Source organism: Eriocheir sinensis, chromosome 35, assembly GCF_024679095.1.
Source record: "Eriocheir sinensis breed Jianghai 21 chromosome 35, ASM2467909v1, whole genome shotgun sequence".
NCBI lineage: Eukaryota > Metazoa > Arthropoda > Malacostraca > Decapoda > Varunidae > Eriocheir > Eriocheir sinensis.
In genome coordinates this window covers 1,250,028-1,272,127 of record NC_066543.1, presented here as the reverse complement: position 1 = coordinate 1,272,127, position 22,100 = coordinate 1,250,028, and the positions used below count along the sequence as shown (strand labels likewise).

Sequence of the window (22,100 nt, the reverse complement as noted above, 5' to 3'; positions counted from 1 at the left end):
TTGCAAAGTGGTAGTATTTGAGAACTGTTTGTGTTTGCATAGTGATGGCGTATGAGCAAAGCGGAAAACTTCTGCTGGAGTACGTTCCTCGAATTTTGAGTAAAAGTGCGTAGAGGAAATGTAATGTTGCGAACAGGGCAAATGAGGGACTTTTGAAGATGTACTTAGGTAGGATTTTGGAGTCTTCCATTTAGTTTTGTATGTTTATGTATTATCTCTCTCTCTCTCTCTCTCTCTCTCTCTCTCTCTCTCTCTCTCTCTCTCTCTCTCTCCACTCCATGTTTCAGTGTTTATTCCTGCAGGAGTTGCATCTCTCATTACGTGTTTCTCCCCCCCCCGCCCCCTCCCCGGCCCCTGCCACCGCTTATTCTGACTCTTCTCCTGCCCGTATACACATCTCAATCTCCATGCTCTCTTCACATCCTTCTCTCCTCCGCTGTCCTAATGAAACTTCCTCGCCTTCAAGTGCCTCCTCATCGCCCACAGCCTCAAGTACATTCTGGACTCGCTGCATTTGCCTGCATTTCTCTTCTAGCCGCCATGGGGAGACCTCGAGGCCTCAGGAAGGAGCAACGAAGATTTGATTGCCTGCCGCAGCGAGTCGCAGCTACGGCAAGGTGGTTACAAGAACATTTAAAACGCTTATTCCACCTCTGCCCCCCCCCACCCCCACCCCCCGTCCCCCGCACCCCTTCCTCCACCCCAAGCCTAGTCACTTCCTCCTCCTTGTCTGGCGGATTGCCGATGCAGGAAATACAAACGAGTGTTCGGCTCAGTGCCTGTTAAGATAGCCTACACTACAGTCTCCCGCATGGTGACACACACACACTTTCCACATCAGCGCAGTAACAAACACAGGCTGCCAGGAGAGAAAGAAAGAAAGAAAGAAAGAAAAAAAAAAAAAAAAAAAAAGCGCTGCAGTCTGACGTCACGCTTACTTCTACCGAGGGGTTTACGGAGCACCTGTGTGTCGTGAGGGCTGTGTTTACTCCCCTCATTCAGCTCATTAAAAAGCCCCTATTCTTAAACGTCCCGGCGCCTCAGTTCGCCTGTTTCAAAAGCCTCTATCAGAAGTTGCTGGGATGTAGACTGTTTTGTGATCATGGTACGTGTGGTTTTACACGCCGTCTGCATCTTGAACGGGAAAACTACCTATGGAAACCAGGTTAATCTTCTCTGTGGCCTTGGAAATTAGGCGTAATGGTAGTCAGATACATAGATACGTTTAAGAACATGGACTTTATTATAGTGCCCTCCGGTTCCCTTGTGTGTGTGTGTGTGTGTGTGTGTGTGTGTGTGTGTGTGTGTGAACCAGTGAGTTAAGCGCCCAAGAAAGACAACTGACACATGGTCGCGGAAAGTATAACATTTTTAGGGATCCTGGAACTTTCATGCTTCGAGGCTGGACCTTTAATTCTGCCTCCATTATCCTCCACTCGCGATGCCTCTTCCTTCACCAACACCCTTACCACCGCCGCCGCCACCGTCATTGATGCATTTCCGTAGTCGCGTACTTACGTCATGTGTCTCTTGCTTCCTCTCGGTTGTTGCGTCGGCGAGTTTTATCACCGCCGAAGCAGTTCCCGCCAAGCTTTCTAAATGTGTGTGCGCAGCGGTGGCTTGAATTGGCACTGTCCTGTCTGTTCTGGGAAGCTCTGGCACCCTACCTGCACCACGAGGCGACCAGTGGACCCCTGCCAACCCTCCCCTCCCCCGAGCCGTGTGCAGGGTCACCTGTTTGCCGCCACCACCACCACCACCGGGGTTTCCCAACTCGTGCGTCTACCGCCCCCCGCCCACCGCCGCGCCGCCCGGGGAGCACGTCCCCCGTCACGCCGCCCGACCAGGCACTTGCTACGACTGGGCATTAGGGACTTCAGCCTTAAATAATTTAAAGAATCACAACAATGTAAAGTTCAGGGTCTACTGTATTTACTTCCGCTTAGCTTGATTCCCTCTCTTGATTGTCTTTAGATAGCAGTAAATACTATCAGACAAAAAAAAGAAGAAAAATCCGTGGAACCATGACCAGAGACCCATCGAGAGTTCTCCCCTTCATCGCTTGTTGTCATACAGCTGCGATCATCTCCATTGTCTTGAACGCTTAGCAACGGCCCTGCGCCAGTCCGTCTCGGTCCTTGTCCTCCCCGATGGGTCGACACTATAATAGTTTATCCGTTTCGCGGTCCGCCACCCCCACTCGCACGCGTGAATGTTTCATGTATCAAATCACGAATTTTGCAGGTGTTAATGAAGAAAACGTTGGAGGAGCTTTCAAAACAACTCTTTGGGTTGTCACCAGAGAAGTGTGCTCCGACCTGGGGGCCTTGTCCTCCGTGTTGAGTTCGCTTTTCACGTGTGGCGGGGGTTCCACGCACGAAGCTCTTTTGGACACAGCAGGGTCGCTTTGTGTCTCATCAGCTCCCTTCCTTTTACTGACTGTCTTCTATCTTTTAAATTCAACCATAATGCTGCTTCCCTTTCTATCTCCTATCGATGTCTTCATGCTTACTGGTCTTCTGAACTTGCTAACTTCATGTCTCCACCACTCCTGTGGCCTCACTGTAAACGATTTTCCACTCAAGCTTGCCCCTATGAAATCTAAATTCCTAATGCAAGAGTTAATCAGCATTTTCATTCTTTCATGCCTCTGGAATAGCTTTGCCTTGTCTGTATTTTCTCCTTCCTATGACTTGAATGCTTTCAAGGCCCTCTACACCCCTACACAACAACAGTGTTATACAGAATATGCTTTACTTAGGCATAAATGCATACATAATTGGTATCATTATATGCAAACCACCAAATGCTTGATAAAAAACAAACATTAGAAAACATAGTTTTTAATTTGAAGTTGTGTTGTAAATCACATCCCTCGCATTTCTACTTTAGGCATTCCAAAACACTTATGTATACCTGGAAAGTGCACAACCATAACCTTAGTATATATAGTTATACAAGTGCATACCTGCACACAATAAGGAATGTTAAGTGACAGGAACATGGTTCCATAGCCAGTGCTGGTTTTACTTTTCAGGAGGCCCAAGCTGTTTCATGGCTTGGGGCCCCATAACATACCTGAGCCCCCTGGTTTGGTATTCACAGAGGGTAGTAAGATTATATTACAATATACAAAATCAGGAGCATCATTATTTCTTAAAGGGATAAATATTTGGGAACCCCTGCACACAAAAGAAAACTGAAGCAGTTATTTATATATTTTACTTGTACCTAAAACTATCCCTGTCCACAGTGCACTGCTTCACCCTCATGCAGCCCCAGACCCTGAGTGCACTGCTTCAGCAAGTGATGAGATCAAGGGTCATTCCTGTTCACTTTTAAAGTCATTAGTGCATACTGGTCTGTCTACCTATGGCTCTGACATCCTGTTTCCTCAAGGAGCTTCCTTAGAGCAGGCACCCACAACAAGTCCCTAGTTTACATGTTCGTGTATTTCATTCATGAACTGTACCTCCCTGAAATGGAAGGGTGGTCAGCAGCCTCTCTCACTCTACCTTCTTTTGTTTTAAAGGCTGTAAGTCTCTCAAGCCCAGCACAGGATGCAGAACAAGGAAACAAACATGTACGCACTCAAGAGGTGTCATTAGCAACCTCATACAAACACCTACATTCAACTACAAACATTTAAAAAAATGTTTTTTCTATCGTGTGGAAAATTCCTTTCAGTATCTAGGTAAAGCTGATGAGCCTGTTTAAAACTAGTCTTTGAGTTTAGGAATATGAACAGCCTATATCACATAATTAAAATTCCATATATGATGCAATAATAAGGCAAATTAGCACCCAATAAAAAATGTTGAGCAGATCATACTGAGATATTCCACATGATAAAGGGAAAAAATAAGGAAATGCTGTGTTCAAGTTTAAGAGATAAATGTAGGTGACTGTCGGATCATCTGGCGAGTTTATGCAACAGAAAATACACAAGTTTCAGAGAAGCAAACCTTACAGAACAATGTTCATCTTTCTGCCCCTAGCATGCCCTGGGGAGTGTTGGCCGTCCACTCTCACAGCTGCGCCAGGTCTGTCTCGGAGGTGATTTTTCTCCCATTGGTAAAGATGCCATCAATGTACTGCCTTACACCCTTTTCGCCTGGAAGGAATTACATATATTGAATTACATGTATAAAAACCACAAACACCTTCAAACTAAACAGTTCAAATGCTGACCATCCTGGAAATGGTAACCTATGAACCAAAACCCACAGTCTCTCTCTCTCTCTCTCTCTCTCTCTCTCTCACCTGTGGCCTGCGCCTGCTGCACCACATCTCCGCTGTGTGACAGCTGCCTGGCCAGTGCCTTGAAGACATCCTTGCCGTGGATGGCGCTGTTCTTGTAGTGGGGCATCAGGTACTTCACCACCCACTCGGCCACCTGCTGCTTCTCCTCCCTCCTACTGGACCCTTTGTGTGCTGCTTTACCCTCATTTGTTGCTTCTGGTGGGGCTGAAGTACTTGTTCTCTCGCAGGAAGAGGATTTGACAGAATTCAAAGACACTCTTGGAGTGCTGAGATTAATATCACCCGAGGTAACTGTTTCTCTATGTTTCACCATTACTGTTTTAGAATGCTTTAAATCCACATCATCTTTTTTACACCTTGAATTTCTACTAATTTCTTTTTCTTTGGTGCATTTCTTTTCATTGTCCCACAATCTTTCTTTGGCAGTTATGCTTTTCTGTGATTCTCTCACGGAATCATTAGATTGTCTACGCTCCTTTTTGGAGTCTTCTGGACACTTGCCAGATGTTTTCCCATTTCTCTCATACTCTTTTCTGTACTTCTGGTCACTCCTCTCAGAATCTCTGTAAGTGTGTTGCAAACGCTGTTCAAATTTGGTGTTGGCATTGCCACTGGATTTCACACAATTGGCAGATTTTGCTAAGTAAGATTCACAAGTACTTTTGTCTCTGTGGGATTTTGCATTTCTGTCACTGTCACTACTGTTGGATATCCTCCATTGGTTGGCTGTTTCAGCTGCCCTTTTGTCTGGCTTAGCAATGCTCTTTTGGCTGGTACTAGATTTTGACAACTTAATTTTTTTTCGAACCGGATCATCATCTTCACAGTTCCCAGTGTCACAGTCACTGTCGTCAAGTCTGGAGCTGGTTGACTTTCTCCGTTTCTTGTCTACATGATTGTTGCTCCTTTCCTCATCATCATATTTTTTCAATTCAACTTTACACTTAGTGGAGCTTGGCACATTGGCATCTTCCAAAGAAAAAGTTTTCTCATCCTTGATCTCTTTTTTCACTGTGACTCTACATTCATTAAAACCTGACACATTTTTGGCTTCAAAAGAAGCTGCTGCCTTGCCTTCAACTTCTCGCTTCACTTCAATTTCTCGCTTCACTTCAACTTCTTGCTTCACTTCAACCTCTTGCTTCACTTCAACCTCTTGCTTCACTTCAACTTCTTGCTTCACTTCAACTTCTTGCTTCACTTTAACTTCACAGCTACTGGAACCTGATACACTTCCTTCTCTTTTTAAAAATAGCATTTCTTTATTAATATCATCCTTTCTTTCAATTTTCAGGGATGAAATTTTTTCACTGTCCATTTCTTCTTCCAAACTAACTTTTCTGTCACTTTCACTCTTCACACTAGCAGTACATATTTCCAGGTCTAATGTTCCTCTTTCAGGAAACCCATTCTCTTCATCATATTTATTCTTTCTGTCCCCCAAACTGTTGATTCTATCACACGTCAGCAGTGGTGCCACCTGTATCATTTCCTTTTCGTCCCTCTTCCCTTTCTCTTCCTCCTTCTCCAGATCTGAGAGTGAGTATTCTTCCATCTCAAATTCCTGGTTCTCCTCTGAATCATAGTTGCTGTCACCACTACAATCATGATCCTCTCCAGCCATCCCACCTGCACCATTCATAAGTGCACCTGTTGTCTCACCTCCATTGGCATCTTCACATGTTGTCTCATTATCAGATTCACTCTCTGAGAGCTGATGGTCCAGGCTGGAAACTGTTTTCTTGGTGTCCTTGGAAAAGAAGGAGGTGAGGGATGTCTGCCGTGATGGAGAACGTTTAAGGGCAAAACCACGCCTTGAGGACAGTCGGGGCGGGGATCCTTCCTTGCTGTCCTTCTGGTTCTTCTGCCCCTTCAGCACCTCACTGGCTGTTGTAAAACCTGAGCCTTTTTTTGTCTGCCTGTCCTTGATGTCACACTCAATCTGCTTGGCCAGCTGTCCAAGGCTCAGCTGGGGCTGGTGCTCAGCTAGTTCAGTCCGCAGCTTTTTCTCTGCAGTTTCCCTCTTTAGGCTCAACATCTGCAGCAAAAAAAAATTAATTTCAGGCCAGGATTTTCTTTGAAAGGTTCTGTTAACATAATATAAAACACATAGTTTCAACATTAGGGTGGAGGCCTTACTAAACTCATTCCATAACTTATTTGAATACTAAGTCACTCACCAGCGACATCATGCCTTTGCGATACATCATCATGACGCTGGTGGAGGTAAACACTTGATACTCCATCTTGGTGGCAACATCTTCTATGTCGGATTCTTTCAAGTGGCTCCTGCCTTGACCAGTCTGCCAACACTCCTCATAGTTCTTGGACAGAGCCTGAGACACTAACTGGAGGTAACTCTCACGTGTCTGAAATTGGAAGATCATTGTGTTGTTAGCCATCATTATAGTTCTGTCCTTATCTTTATTTCACATATTTTTTGTTGTGAGGAAATATACATTAATAAAGAAAAAGATCAACAAGATAAAGCACACACACACACACACAAAAGCTAAAAGAGTAACTAATCACAACATTTATAGGAGTAAAGAAAGGAATGACTATGTACAGTAGGCTTGGGTCAATGAGTATAGACAAGCATGGTAAAAAAAATAATAATAATAATCATATCAAGTACAGGGAGAGCTTTTCATATTATGTAGAATAACCTTCCTGCAGAAACAGTTCAAACAAAAAAGCATTCATGTACTCAAATGTAAACTAAACAGGAGCAGACAATAAAATCAGACATCACAGATCACAGGCAACATTTCATCTCCGTTATACTACAGCACAGAAAATAGAAAGAGGGAAACACAACCATGATGTCCTGTGGGGAAACTCACCGCTATGTTGAGGCCATTGATCTTGGAGGTGAACTGAGCACTGGTGAGTTTGGACCTGCTGGCTCTGTCTTGCTCCTCTTTTTCCGACTGCTGCTTCTCACGTTGCTCCTTTAGTCTGCTCTTTGCCGTTGAGAAGGAGGAGGAGGAAGAGGACGAGGAGAAGGAGGAAGAGGAGGAGGTTTTGTTGCCTTTCCCTCTACGTAACGCAAACTGCTGCTTGATCAATGTCATCCTGTCTTTCTTTTCCTGCTGCTTTGCTCTCTCCAGGTCATCTCCATCCCCGTCCTGGTTGTACTCATCCTGCTCTCTGATGTAAATATAAATAATACTTTCTCAAGCGTTACAGAACCACGAAATATAATCAAATGATCACCAACTATATAGCTGTTATTCATTATCCACCTAGAATGTTAGATATGGAAATAAACTTCTGACATTCAAGCTACCTTTTTAATCCCCTTCTTCCTCCCCCGTAGAGGCTGCCGTCTTCAAAGCCATCTTCAAAAGCTGCCGCTGGAGCAAACCTGTAGGCTTCCTTGCGGACCACTGCCACATTCCACTGCTCCACACGCTTTTCTGTCACCTTGCGGTTGGTGCAGAAATCGCAGTTTTTCCTGCAGTCTGGCTTGTCATCTCCAAAGTACTGAGTGAAGGCCAAGTGTCGGCACCTGCCCGAGCAAAGCAAAGGTGGAATATATTAATGTGTGAGAGTGTGTGTGTGTGTGTATGAGAAGTGTGGGCAGCAGTAGAGAAGGGGAGAGGGAAGGAAGGATCTTTTGTTACAGTAGAGGAAGCAGCTCAAGGGCAAAAACAAAAAATGAAAGACTGCTAGGTGCTGCAACTGTAAAGAAAATAGAATGAAGATGCATGATAGTGGCCTCCTAATGAGTATGGGTCAAAGTGGATGGTGTGGTTCTAGGAGAGTATGGATGACAGTATGTATGTATCTATGTATGGATGTGTGTAGGCAAGTTCTCTAATCCATGATGATAGCTTTGTCTCTCCATGTTATACTCAGTATTTTCTCTCCATTCCTTTTTGTGCATTTCTTGGGTTTTTATCAAAATATTTTGTGAGGTCCTGGGTTTCTGAACAGCATGTTAGGAATGTCAGGAAACACCAAGTGTACACCTTGCTATTCAGAGGGAGTGGCAGGTTGCTATTCCTGACATTACTGTGTTTACCAAGAATACTGAGACTTTCTACCTAACAAAATCTTGATTATTATTATTATTATTATTATTAGTAGTAGTAGTAGTAGTAGCAGTAGCAGTAGTAGCAGTAGTAGTAGTAGTAGTAGTAGTAGTAGTATAATCCATTCATACATCTTACTTACCTTTTGCCAACAAAATTAGGACAAACTCATAATTATAACACACAGAAAGTTTCATGAATCAATATACAACTCACTAGAAACATATTTAACTGCGCTGGGCATCCACATGTCACCTACTATAGTCAAAATATTTCAAATAGTCCGTTTGGGCGTTTCATTCGACATGTCATTTCCTCCGCTTTGCTATGCCACACAGTCCCAGCACCTATCCCTCCCTCTCATGTGATAGCTATAGGAAACATATGAGAGGGAAAAATAAGTGTTGGGACCGTGTTGCAGTGCTGAGGGTAGGAAAGGACCTGCAGAATCGAATGCTCAAACAGACTATTTGAAATGGTTTGACTATAGACTTAAATATTTTTCTCCCTGCATGATATCAGTGGCACAGGTACCAGGAGCCAGGAGTCAAGCCCCCCATCAGAAAAGCTAAATCCTCTCATAAAATTCTGAGAAAAATATGATGTAATTTAGCAAACAATGTAATACTTGGACCCCCAACATGGGTTCCCTTGCATGTTAAGTTGTTAACCCCAAGCTGTGTGACTGGATGCTACTCTAGTGACTAGTCTGTAAACACAGGAGGCTGTGGCTTGATGACCTAGTAGCTTACATTGGCACTTCACAGAATTTGACAATCTGCTCAAAGCTCTTGATGGCCACCTTTGCTTGCTCTTCTTTCTTGGTCTTGCCATACACTTTTCCCTTCTTCTCATCCTGTAGGAAGAAAAAAGACAAGTACTTGGTCTCAGTAAATTGTAAGTTCAATATAGGACTCTCAGTAAACTGTAAGTTCAATATAGTACAAAAGTCCAGCATCAAATATAGATAGAAAGATCTAACTGGACAGAAGGATATTTATATCCTATCAATTTATACAATTTGTAAAGTAACAAATTTTCAGGCAATATGTGAATGGCCTGTGTCACCTGCCCGATCAAATAGTCTGAAAACTGTATTCAATTTTGAGGAACTTAGCTTCCAGTCTACTTCTTGACATATTGACTGAAAACAATCCTAGTGTGGGTAAGCTGCCTGTTTGACTTGTTTGTGTATGTGTGTCACAATTTCACTATCATGAGTCAGACTATGACTCAACAGGTAACCTGGCTGACTGGTGGAAAACTCCTATTATAGTATGTTGGACACTTTCCATTTTGTCAAAATTTTGACTGATCTAAAGTGTCCAACTTGTTCAGATTCCTACTTGTCAAGGATTTACTGATTAATGAAAGTGGCAGTCTCACTTGACGAAGGAGGAAGAAGATAGTGTCTCTCTCCTTCTTGCTGTAGTATATCCTGCACCTGGACCGCTTGCCGTCACGCCCAGCCCGCCCAGACTCCTGGTAATAGCCTGCCATGGACTGCGGGACACTCCAGTGGGCCACAAACCTGCACAAAGGCACACAATGTTACAGAGGATGTTATTCCTATGAATTCCAATGCGAACACCTCAGTAAAACAATTCAGTAGTCAGGCAAGCCTCATAAAATGATCATTCATTATACATGATAACTTTGCTCACACATTATTAAGGCCTAACACCCATGTTTACTGCATGGTAGCACCATTCTTGATTATACAGTAGCATGTCCATTTAACATGATATAGGCTTCATAAAGGGTTTCAGAAAACAGTTTTTGCACTGAATGAAAGTCATTATAATGAACTGGATCCTGAGCAAACACAAAATGTGTTCCCATCATTGGAGGAGACGAGATGGAAGGCATCACAACCTGACTGTGCAGTAAACTTACCTTACAGTGAATAAATATTCCTTCTAATGATGTTCATATATACATTGTGAGTTATTACATTCAACCTCTAATCCAAGACCAATAGGAAATTAAAATAAAGTACTGCAACACATCTTAGTATTACCATAAACAGCCCACATTTTGAATTGAACAAGCAGGCTCATCATCAAACTAGTACACTTCTTTCCCTCTAGTGGAGGAGTTTGCTATGCAGGCATTCTTGGTGTGGTGATCTTGCCTATAACATATGCATAGAAAACAGTTAGAGAATGGACTTACCTGACTGAGGCCTTGTCCACCCCCATACCAAAGGACACAGTGGCTGTTATGACAGGCACAATGCCGTCCATCCAGTCCTCCTGAACTTGTGAGCGTTCTTTGGCTTTCAGACCTGCAAGAAATATTCAAATTTTGATATTGGGCAGTTTTTGAACTATTATGAACACTTGTTTCCATGGGATTTCTATAACTGTCTTGGATGGATGGATGGATATGGGTACATGGAGTTGGGGAAGTTTTGTCTATCTGGTAAAAAATGGAAAAGCCCTGTTAAGATCCCCTGAAGGATACTGAAGGGAAGGAGCTGCCCTAGTTACCAGCATGGTAGGCCTTGGTGGGAACGCCTTTGCTTGATAACTGCCGTGCAAGTTCAATGGTTCCATCTCTTGTTCGACAGTAGATGATTCCACACCCAGACTTTACCTTCATGAAAGAATTAATAACTTACTTCAGTACCCATGAATTCAACCTTGACACAATGCGACTTTCTTCACAAAATAAAGGAAAAGAACAATGATAATTGAACAATTAAACTTATCTTAAACATCTTTTTAAAGTATAACTTTAGTGAAATAACACTCCAAAAAAGACCTAGACCCATTTCACGGCCAAAGGCACAGAAAGGATTACCCAAGTCACTGAATTCAAGGTTACTAATAAGTAAAAACATTTAGACATTCATAAATATGTATCTATGTAATAGCAACAAAACTATGTTCTGTATTTTTACACATGCAAAAATCTGACAAAAAAATATCCAAATTATCTCAATCTTGCAGAGCATGAAATGATAAAAATACAAACACACCACTCACAGTCCTGTTCACTTCCCAGTTCTCCCCAAGCGCCTCCACCACAAAGTCCCGCAGTTCTTCAAACGGGTCTTCCAAGGAGTCCTTGAATCGAACATCATAGAAAAGATTGGATCGGAAGCACGAGGCCTTGAATTTTGCCACTGGTTTCTTGAGTTTAAGCTGGAGGTAGATGTCCTCAACAACCTGCAAGATACAGAACCATGTCCCTCTTAAAACAGCATCAACAAAACAGTGGAAATACATACAGAGCTTTGCAACTGATGTGTTGGTGATATGATGGTTAGGTGTGTTGTCAGATTGGTAAGGAAATTCCTTGACTTTAGATTCTAAGACAAGCTACATTTCAGGCTGTGGCCAGCATTTTTTTATTTGTTCTTAGTATTTAACAACTTTATTCTATTAGATTTAATTTTCAACAGAGCTTCTTTAATAACAGTTAGGGTACTTTGAATCATAATTACATAATATTCAACTGTGGTTTGGATAAATACCTAAAACAATTAAAGGTTGACAAGTTATAGATGGAGTTTCACATTACATGACTCATTACCCATGACTTACCCTCGCTGTGGCTGTGGCAGTCAGAGCCACCCATGGGATGCTGGGTATCTTGGTTCGCAAATACCCAAGGCGAAGGAAGTCTGGCCGGAAGTCATGTCCCCATTGACTAACACAGTGAGCCTCGTCCACCACAAAGTAAGAGAGCTTGTTGTACTTCTGCAGCCGATCCAGCAAGCTCTGACGGTAAGGAGGAAATGAGGATTCAATCTAGCAAGGAGGGAAAGACAAGGGAATGGGGATAATAATCTACCAAGAGGGAGGGAAAGACAAGGGAATGGGGATTATATTCACCCAAGAGGGAAACACAAGGGAATGGGATTATATTTACCAAGGAGTGGAAGACAAGGGAATGGGATTATATTTACCAAAAGGGAGGGAAAGGCAAGGGAATGGGGATTACATTCACCCAAGAGGGAATCACAAGGGAATGGGATTATATTTACCAAGAGGGAGGGAATGAGAAGGATTTTTTTATTTGTTTATGTATTTTATGATATATATATTACCCAATCCCTGTGTCCCTCCAATTCTATAATCTTCAAAATTTTCCTGTCTTCTTTCACCTCCCTCATCGCTTTCACTTTCATTTACTCTTTCTTACTGTCTCAGGTGTTTGGGAGCTGCTGAACAAGTACGTAGTTTATAGTGTCCGCACTCCTCCATCTCTACCTGATTCATCTCATAATAATAATAATAAAACTTGGGGTCACAGTTATCAAGGTGGAGTATATATTAGCTCTTGATCCATGCCCTTCACCTACCTGGAAGAAGTTTGTAGCAGCCTGTTCAGGGGTGATGTAGAGGAGGCGAGTGGAGGGCGTGACTGAGTTCAGGTCTGATATGACACGGTTCCGTTCCTTCACCGTCATTTTGGAGTTTATGGATTCAGCAACAATGTTCAATCTCTGTAGGTGCTCTATCTGATCCTGTAGGTGTGATTTGAAACATTATGAAGATTTCCATACAATACTACTGGATTTTTATTGTGAGTGTTTCATTTTAAACAGCAGTAGTAGTAGTAGTAGTGGTAGTAGTAGTAGTAGTAACGATAACAATAATAAAATAGTGATATAATAATAATAATAATAATAATAATAATAATAATAATAATAATAATGAAAACAATAATCAAATTCATTATTTATCCAAAGTATCAATTCTCCTCACGAATTTATTGATGTTCGTCAAAAACACTCAACTAGTAATTATATAAGTAGTAACATAATTCACATAAATCAAGTATTAATCAAGGCAATAACTGACATAAACTCTGTAGTCTTCCATTACAACACCACTCAAGTTTCTTTCACAAATAAAGGCATTAAGTTACCTTTTGGAGCCTTCAATATAACTCAGCTGCTTCAGGGACAGTGACCATCTATCATACCACCTCCAAGGTCACATAAGAATATGACCTCTTAGAGAAAGATGATTACTTAACAGCACAAGGCTCACAAAGATGCTGAGGATCATCATCACACATAATTACACCAGGGCAAGGCAAGCTGGTGTGAGCAGACCATTCACCTTTTTTCATTTTTTGTTTAATATCTTTGTTTTCCCTTATGGGGTGGGACGGACTATGAGTCTCTCTTGCTCTTGACGATCGTACACACACCTTGATGAGGGCAATAAGGGGAGACACCACAATGGCCACTTTTCCTCTTGCCAACACTGCTGGCAGCTGGTAACACAGTGACTTTCCTGAACCAGTTGGCATGGACACAAACACATCCTGGGAACCTGCAAGGAGAGAAACAAAAGGATGTGGTGTAAGCTGTTTGATTAATAGTTCATTATTCATCTCAATTAGTGGCTACAGAAGCATTCATAGGCCTGTTTTCATTTGTGTACCATGGAATATATTCTTGGCTCAATTAGGTATTTCCCTTTTCTTTATCAACGGATGAATCCCAAATTATAGGTAAATCCAGTCCAATAGCAGGTGTGGGATTGCCTTTGTAATGGCTTTCCCTTGTGGTTGTAGACCCTTGATGATGATTTCTAGCACGCACGACGGGGTTCTGAAAAGCGGACAGGCTTGTTTATGTCACAAGGGGTGTATTTTTCCACGCTGGCCTCACGATTTCTTCTAAGTCAATGGGCGATGAGACTGCGAGCTCCGGGGTGAAGAAAGGGAAGAGCCCGCACGGATAAATACACCCCTTGTGACATAAACACGCCTGTCCGCTTGTCAAAACCCCGTCGTGTGCTAGAAATGCTGTAATTACCACCACACCGTGCCCTAAATACGCACCCGCTAGGAGCCGCTATTCTTAAGATTTGCCGAAACTTGAGAGATTTTAAATGAAACTTAACCTACGATTCTGAAGACATAAAAGTTTGGGGAATATTCACGAGTGTTTTATTTCCCACCCAAAAGGTGTGTGTGTGTGTGTGTGTGTGTGTGTGTGTGTATTTATTTACCAAGTTGTATTTACCTAGTGTGTGTGTGTGTGGGGGGGGGAGGTCAGCAGGTTACAATTTATTTTAGCAGTGATAGGTTACTATTTCAACGGTGACAGGTTACCATTTCTGTGTTATGCACCTGTACGGGTACCCTGCACATCATAAATCCATATCCAGTGTGTGTGTGTGTAAGGATGTTATTATATATTTGAGCGCGATGATGTTCCCCCGTGCCCTCCCCTCCCTCACCTTGCACCACGGCCAACACGGCTCTCCGCTGCAGGTCACTCTTGAACGCCCCATGCTTAAAGTGCTGAGACAGGCAGGCCAACACCTCCTGCTCAGCACATCTACTCTTCTTCACAGCTGACATATGGTGGCGCTGGAAGGACTAGGATATAATGGTTTAATTCCTCTTCTTTGATTCCCTCGCGCTGGACGTCACACACACACACGGACCCGAGGCGCCTTCATCGAGGGTCTACTGACTTATACAATATTAAATCCTCTTATAATAGGTCATTCATGTAGAATAAGTAATTTTTAAGTAGTCGTTCACCTAGCATGACATTTTTTATAAGCCATTCGTTTATCATAAGCCATTTTTAATAAGCCATTTACTCTAGCCACATAAGCCATTTTCAATAAGTCATTCCCGTAGCATAAGGCCTTTTTAATAAGCACCACCAGGATCATTAAAGTACCCCTGGAAATGCCCAAAACTCCTATAAAAGCCTTGTCAAAATGCGTGTTGTTATGCGCCTAAAAGTCCCTCTGAACTTAACCTTTGCCAGATTATCGTACTCAGAGCCTCGTATATCCCGGTTTCTGAGCCATAGCTATTGCCAAAAAACACCAATAATTAACCATTTTAACGATAACTATATATGTAGGCAGTTATTAGGGTCGAGGACGACGAGGAGGCAGTTTTTGTTAGGCCTGTAGCCACTTGGTCCTCCACAACAACAACAAACGTGAGTGCTCCTCCATCATTTCTCTTTGATTGTATTCCCAGGCGGCGACTTTTGACAATATTGACTCTTTTAAATATTATAAGAAGACACCAAGATTACGAGGAAGTCTTTACTTTGAGCAGAAAATGTTGAATTCATGGTATTTGTGATGACCTTAAAAAAAAAATGTTCCTCCATCGTTTCAATCTTTTGTATTCCCAGAAGCAGCTTTTAACTGTTTAGAATTTTAAGTATTATAAGAAAAGATCAAGATTGCGAGGAAGTCTTTACTTTGAGCAGAAAATGTTGAATTCATGGTATTTGTGATGACCTTAAAAAGAAATGTTCCTCCATCGTTTCCCTTTTTTTGTATTCCCAGGCAACAATTTTTAACAGTATCAACTTTTAAATACTATAAGAAGAGACCAAGATTGCGAGGAAGCCTTTAATTGAAGCCGGAAATGTTGAATTGGTGGTATTTGTGATGACAGTTGTTCCTCCATCTTTCCCCCTTTTTGTATATCCAGGCAGCAGTTTTTAACAGTATCGACTTTTAAATGATATAAGAGGCCAAGATTACGAGAAAGCTTTTACTTGAAGCAGGGAATGTTGAATTTATGGTGTTTGTGATGACATTTGTTCTGCATCTCCCATGGTTCTAAAAGGCTCACCATCAGTCATCATCACCATACTCATAGTAGTAGTAGTAGGAGTGATAGGGGTATTGTTTAGCAGACCTAATCATGCTATTCATGGTAAAACTCTAGAATTACACCCAGTTCAAGCTGGCTGAGAAGACCATTACTAAACATGAATGCTGCCATTCCGAGTCTTAAACAGAACCCACGAAAACTTACCCAATAGGAACCTATTGCCATTTATTATTAACTTATCAACACTAAGGACAGTAAGCACTTCATGTAACTCAAAGGTGTCCTTTGCAGTGGCATAGGGGCACTTCTGAAATAATACCATATATTAATTTAAGGTTTAAACTCAGTTTCAGATCCCTCAAGTTTTTGATTGGAGGTAACTTTTGGTAAATATAAATTATAACTTCACTCATCTGATGTCTTTTTTTCTTTTATGCATCCAATACCATAATGAGAAAAATCATATTAATACATTCCAGAGCGACCATGACCACAGCTGCAAGACCAACATTTGAGCCGGCCAAGGGTGGCATGGGTCGGGGGGAGCGGGACCTCAGTGCACTCTCCAAACAGTACTCGGCGAGGGACCTTGCATCACACACCCGCCTCAAGTACCGTGACCATGGCCAGTCCACTACTGAGGAGCTCCGCAACCGAGACTTTCGTCGCGAGCTGGAGGACCGTGAACGTGCAGCAAGGGACAAGCGAACCAGCAGCAGCAGTGGTGGTGGCAGTGGCAGCAGCAGCAGCAGCAGTAGCAATGCTATTACTCGAGAATCTGGAAGTTCCTCCTCTTCCTCATCCTCCAAAAAGCCAAGACTCGATCAGATTGCTCCATCCAACTTGGATGCAGATGATCCTCAGGATGAGGATGATGATGGCTCAGATTCTGACGACTCAGATGATGAAGCAGTCCTTTTTGCTGAGCTAGAGCGCATCAGAAGAGAGCGAGCTGAGGAAGATGCCAGGAAACAACAAGAGAGACAGGAACAGGAAGAAAGGATACGCATGGAAAACATTATCTCTGGTAACCCCCTCCTGAACCTTGCTGCAGCACCAAAATCTGACATGAAGGTCAAGAAACGATGGGATGATGATGTTGTGTTCAAAAACTGTGCTGCCTCAGAACCAGACAAAACTGAAAAGTCCTTCATCAATGACTCTCTGCGATCTGAATTCCACAAACGTTTTATGGAAAAATATGTAAAGTAATCATGGCCTCATGATGGTAGGGTATAGCATTAGATAAGATTAATGTAATTACAATTACAAAATATACATTATAGTAAAGGAATTTGGGAAGATTTTAATCCTATTTTTCAGTTTAAGAATTACTTGGAAAATAAATTTATGTATAGCTCTATCATGTATTACTGAAAACTTTACTTAGGAATATTTGTGATTTCATTAAGCACTCTTTGTAAGATAAATCACCTAGAATTATATAAAGATCTCCAAACTGTTTGGCTCATTGTAATTGTAGTTATCAGTGCTGCAAAGACAAACATAACACATTTTCCCTAGATGTGAAATTTTCGTAATAATATGCCACCCATCAAAGTGTTGTAACATTCTGGATGTACTAATTGTTACCTTGCAATAAAGTAGTTTTCTTTAAGAAAATTGTAAATCTGAATTGCACTTGTTCATTCATCAGTCACCACCACCACCAAGAGATTGAGCTGCTTGTGTACACCTGTTAGTGTAAGAGTGCATACACAAAGAAAGCAGTGTTGGTTACCCGTGTGGATCCACACTGATTACCCACACAGGTAACTACCTCCAGCCTGTGTGGATTGAGCAGGCAAGAATGGTCTAAACAATCAGGACAGTGGGTTGGAGTAGGCTGCCTGCTGCGGCAAGCTCAATCCCGCTTCATCTGTGCACACCTCTATACTGGTTTGATTCTTGGTGCGGGTCGCAGCGGGTAGACCTGCTTTCTTTGTGTATGCATCCTTAGTGTTTTCAAGTAATTTTTACTGACCAAAAATTTACTATTATTTAAGCAACTAATTTTACCACTTTGGTAATTTATGAGAAGTTCAGAAGAGTAATGTGAGTTTGTCTACAAATCCAAGTCTTGAGAATTTAGTGACAGCAATGTCAGCTGCTCTGGACCTTCCTGTATTATTTGTCTAATCATCAGGAAGTGTTTCCTGCATAGGTAGGCTGATATTTTTTAATTACTCTTCCATATAGGAGATGATGGGGCACAAAAAAGGTTGTTGCCTCAACAAATTACAACATCTAGTACATATATTGTTCTGAAACTGATTTCCATTATGAAGTTACATATATCAACTTTTAATCGTGGTTTCAATAAGCCTCCATGTATATGCCCAGGACTCTTAGGTGTGTGTGTATGTGTATGCTGTAATAATGCACATCATCTTAACTGCCATGAATGTGGATCCCTTCAAATGATGGTTCTTAAGATTTTTACTCATTTGAATAATTTCTATGCTTTATCAAACATATATACAGACCTGGCACTCTAGATTTAATAAACCTCAATGGGAAATTCTTCCTTGTATCACCTGATACTTATCTATTTATTTGTCTTGGCACCAACCTCGCACCCAACTGGCATCAACTGGTCTGACTGTTCCAAAGGCATTCATGAATCTGCCTGCAGACATTTCCCCTCTTAAATGTAAGTTTGTGGACAATGTGATAATTTGTTCATTTCAGCCTTAATCTGGATAATTCCTGCCACTTAGTTGCACTTTATAGGATACCATGATTGGTTTGCAGTTGTGGATAAGATAACTGAGGGAGGCGGTGGCTGAGTGGATAGCGTGATGGTGCCGCATTCAGGACGACGCGGGTTCGCGCCCTGCCCAGTGACACCAAGCTGGGATTTTTCAGCCGCCGCAGAGTGGCCTAAGACTACCCACATGCTGTCCAGAAGATTGCCTATCAACCCGGACTTTAGATTCTAGGATTAAAGATGAGCTCCGGGGGGCAGCATGAGCCAATGCAAGATGGCACCACTATAAACACTTGCCTGTGCCACAACAGGCTGGGGCTGACCATCAGGCCCTACAACGAAAACCTACCGGCGCCACAGGCGAAGACATGAAATAAAAAGTGAAAATGGGGTCATATGCTATAAGTGCAAGTGACCTTGGGGCTCATATCAGCACCATTGGCCCTTGAGCCTGTGGCGGGTGAAGACACATTAACCCAGGACACGGCTGGTGTGACATCCGGGTGTAGAATTTGAACAACAGCAGTGGCAATTTCACTGACCACCTCCATAAACTTCGTTTATATTTTGGCAGAGTTCAGTTCTACTTTCTACCCTTGCTACAGAAAATGGGATGATTTTTCTCAGCTAGAGGGAGACTATCACAGTTTTACAAACTTAATATAATATTACCAATTTCCTAAATTGTAATTAATTTAATAGGAAAAATACTTATGATGACATTAAATGTATAAAGTATAATAATTTATTATGTAAATACAATGTAACAGTTCATATGAAAACAAACTACATATTTATAATTTCAGTAATTATTCATAATCTGGTAGAAACTACAGAAATAAGTATGTTGCTTCCAGAAAATCATTTGTATAGCTTAGGATCTGGCAAGAGAAGGCATGAGTGCCATCTACCTGAGGGGTGTGAAGTACTGTTGATTCTGCCTGTGAGCCTGGTGCATCACTGCTTCCTTCCTTCAAGCAACTTAAAAAATGAAACTTTTGATTGAAACCAAACATACATACTTGCCACCATAATTGTAAATAAAAATAAGCATAACAGCAATTATATACAAATTTTATATTTCACTATATCATACACATATTGCAATGGTGTAATGGATGTGAGTCATGTCTTACAGAGAACAAAATATTGGAAAGAGATCTGTGAAAAATAAATTATAATCTTAAGAGAAACATACTTCCTTCTTCAACATTACTTGGGTTTATAGAGTGAATAAATAGCAGTTGAAAAAAATTACATCAATTTCATTCTTAAAAGCTAAGATAGTACTGAGATATTCTCTATGTATTGCCTGATACAGTGCTGCCAAGTAAACAGTGCTGAGACCATCTGACTCAGATTGAAATGTAGTTCACTTCTACTACACTTGATCTTATTGAATGTAACTTGAAGCAATGAACCTTTGGAGTTCAACAAAATGGTATTTCACTATGAATGCAAGACTGGCATAAGTGATACCTAATAACCACAGTTTAAGCAACACAGCATGGTGATACAGCACAGCATGAAAATAGTCATTGAAACAGGATGTGAAGTCAAGCTTGCCTCACCCATGTTAGGAATGTCTAACAGCAAGCTCACTATTGCACAAATAAAAAACATGTCACAACTCATGAGTAATTTATACAACATAAGAACAAAACTTCTTGCAGCTTGTTTTTACCTGACACTAATTTCAGTCTCTTACATGTATATGTATATATATATATATATATATATATATATATATATATATATATATATATATATATATATATATATATATATATATATATATATATATATATATATATATATATATATATATATATACACACACACACACACACACACACACACACACACACACACACACACAAACAAAAGGAACATCCTTAAATAAGTCTTAAAGAAAAGTGATGACATTTAATCACTGGGGCCTAATTCTAGAGCACAATGGTTTTTGATACCTCAACATGACTTACAGTTTTCAAGCGATCCATTACTAGGTGTGGAGATAACAAATATACAAAATTAATTTTCCCCTCTTTGTATGCAAGTTCACTAGTTGATACCTACTGCCTGAGTGGCTTAGTCTAGCTTGTGTGTGTGTGTGTGTGTGTGTGTATATATATATATATATATATATATATATATATATATATATATATATATATATATATATATATATATATATATATATATATATATATATATATATATATATATATATATATATATATATATATATATATATATATATATATATATATATAATATTCATACACACATGCATTTGTATAAAATATATCTTCATAAAGAAGCCCTTCTTATACATCTCTATAGGAAGCTACCACAAAGCAAGCTTTTCTAAACTATGTGGCCTGAAACACTATTCATTAAGAACTAAACCAAGCGGCCGAAGACAAACCTGATAAAACTAATGTGTGTAAGTAACAAGTTGCTCTTTCAACACTTTCCATATTAAAGTAAAAGACAGCTTGAAGGTTCTCTGAATTTGTCATCCTTATTTTATTTTCTGCTTGTTGATTGGAAATTCCTATTAAGGTTGTAGAGATAACTAATTTTCTGACTGTACTCATCTGTGATATGATTTCTGCCTCAGCTGGCTCTGCCTTACCACCTGAATGGAAAGGATGGCCTGACAATGGTCCTTCAAATCATCGTCACTCTCCATCCCAAACTACCCTACACCCAACAATTACCTGTAGCACCAACAAGTTTGTTCATATGGGAGTTTACATAGTGCAAAGTAAGAGGAGAGGAATCCTAGAGTGAATGAATCATGATTATGCAAAATGAGGAAAAACTTAATGGGAAATCCCTTTTTATTAGACATTTTATAAATATATGCCTTTTCAGCATTTTCCTGAGAATACTTTGCACAAAACTTCAGTGTAAATTCTTCAACTAGAGAGTTTAAGCTGCATGTCCTGCAGTTATTTTTCATTCAGTATCAACACACATTCACAACCAGCAGCTACATGTGTTGCAAGGAAGGAATCCAAGGGGCACAAGATGAAGTCAGAAAATTATGCAGTCTGTGATAAGATGTTGAGAAAATTATAATTTTGGACAGAGCTCTAGCACATTTATCATTTTGTTGCAACTGTAATAATTTGTAATCATCATTATTATTGTTTACCAAATTCCCTGTAGATGCAAAGTGGGGAGTCAAAAATGTACTGGACCCCAAAAAGGTCAACAATAGGGTGATGATAGGAAGTCAAACTCTGAACCTGGTGATTAAACCACCATACTTAAACAGTCATCCTACAGACCCCTTTTCTAATATAATAATAGTAATTATATAATGACAACATTTAGTACAATGCTTTTGCAATGGTTATGATTTATAACCACTTCCATGCTAAAGCAGCAAACTGCTTTCTGGACAGTCACCTGCAAGTGGTATCTGTCACTGTACTAGCTGCATCAAGGACCCCAAGGACCTCATAAGACTTACCGTAACTTCAGACTACACGACACAGTATAATACT

General features: G+C 40.9%; 2 protein-coding genes across 2 annotated transcripts; one reads left to right on the top strand and one right to left on the bottom strand.

Moving 5' to 3' along the window:
- Positions 1-2,827: 2,827 nt before the first annotated feature.
- On the bottom strand, positions 2,828-14,735 carry LOC127007235 (uncharacterized). Its single transcript, XM_050877950.1, has 14 exons — positions 14,513-14,735; positions 13,473-13,597; positions 12,616-12,780; positions 11,855-12,031; positions 11,294-11,476; positions 10,796-10,901; positions 10,479-10,590; positions 9,690-9,834; positions 9,056-9,159; positions 7,556-7,777; positions 7,110-7,416; positions 6,444-6,632; positions 4,264-6,301; positions 2,828-4,114 (listed from the first exon to the last, which is right to left on the bottom strand). Exons 1-14 carry the CDS (start codon positions 14,634-14,636, stop codon positions 4,029-4,031), a joined length of 4,083 nt encoding a protein of 1,360 aa, XP_050733907.1. The 5' UTR covers positions 14,637-14,735; the 3' UTR covers positions 2,828-4,028.
- A 397-nt stretch (positions 14,736-15,132) lies between these two features.
- On the top strand, positions 15,133-18,177 carry LOC127007234 (spliceosome-associated protein CWC15 homolog). The gene is made up of 2 exons (XM_050877949.1): positions 15,133-15,237; positions 16,349-18,177. Exon 2 carries the CDS (start codon positions 16,356-16,358, stop codon positions 17,079-17,081), a length of 726 nt encoding a protein of 241 aa, XP_050733906.1. The 5' UTR covers positions 15,133-15,237; positions 16,349-16,355; the 3' UTR covers positions 17,082-18,177.
- Positions 18,178-22,100: the final 3,923 nt, after the last annotated feature.

Excerpts from the sequence above, each read along its gene's own strand:
- LOC127007235 (XM_050877950.1), bottom strand. The coding sequence starts at position 14,636 with ATGTCAGCTGTGAAGAAGAGTAGATGTGCTGAGCAGGAGGTGTTGGCC. Across the intron at positions 10,902-11,293 it reads ACTGGGAAGTGAACAGGACT|GTAAAGTCTGGGTGTGGAAT; the intron begins GTGAGTGGTGTG and ends TCTTTCATGAAG. Across the intron at positions 7,778-9,055 it reads AAATTCTGTGAAGTGCCAAT|GTGCCGACACTTGGCCTTCA; the intron begins GTAAGCTACTAG and ends TTGCTCGGGCAG.
- LOC127007234 (XM_050877949.1), top strand. The coding sequence starts at position 16,356 with ATGACCACAGCTGCAAGACCAACATTTGAGCCGGCCAAGGGTGGCATG.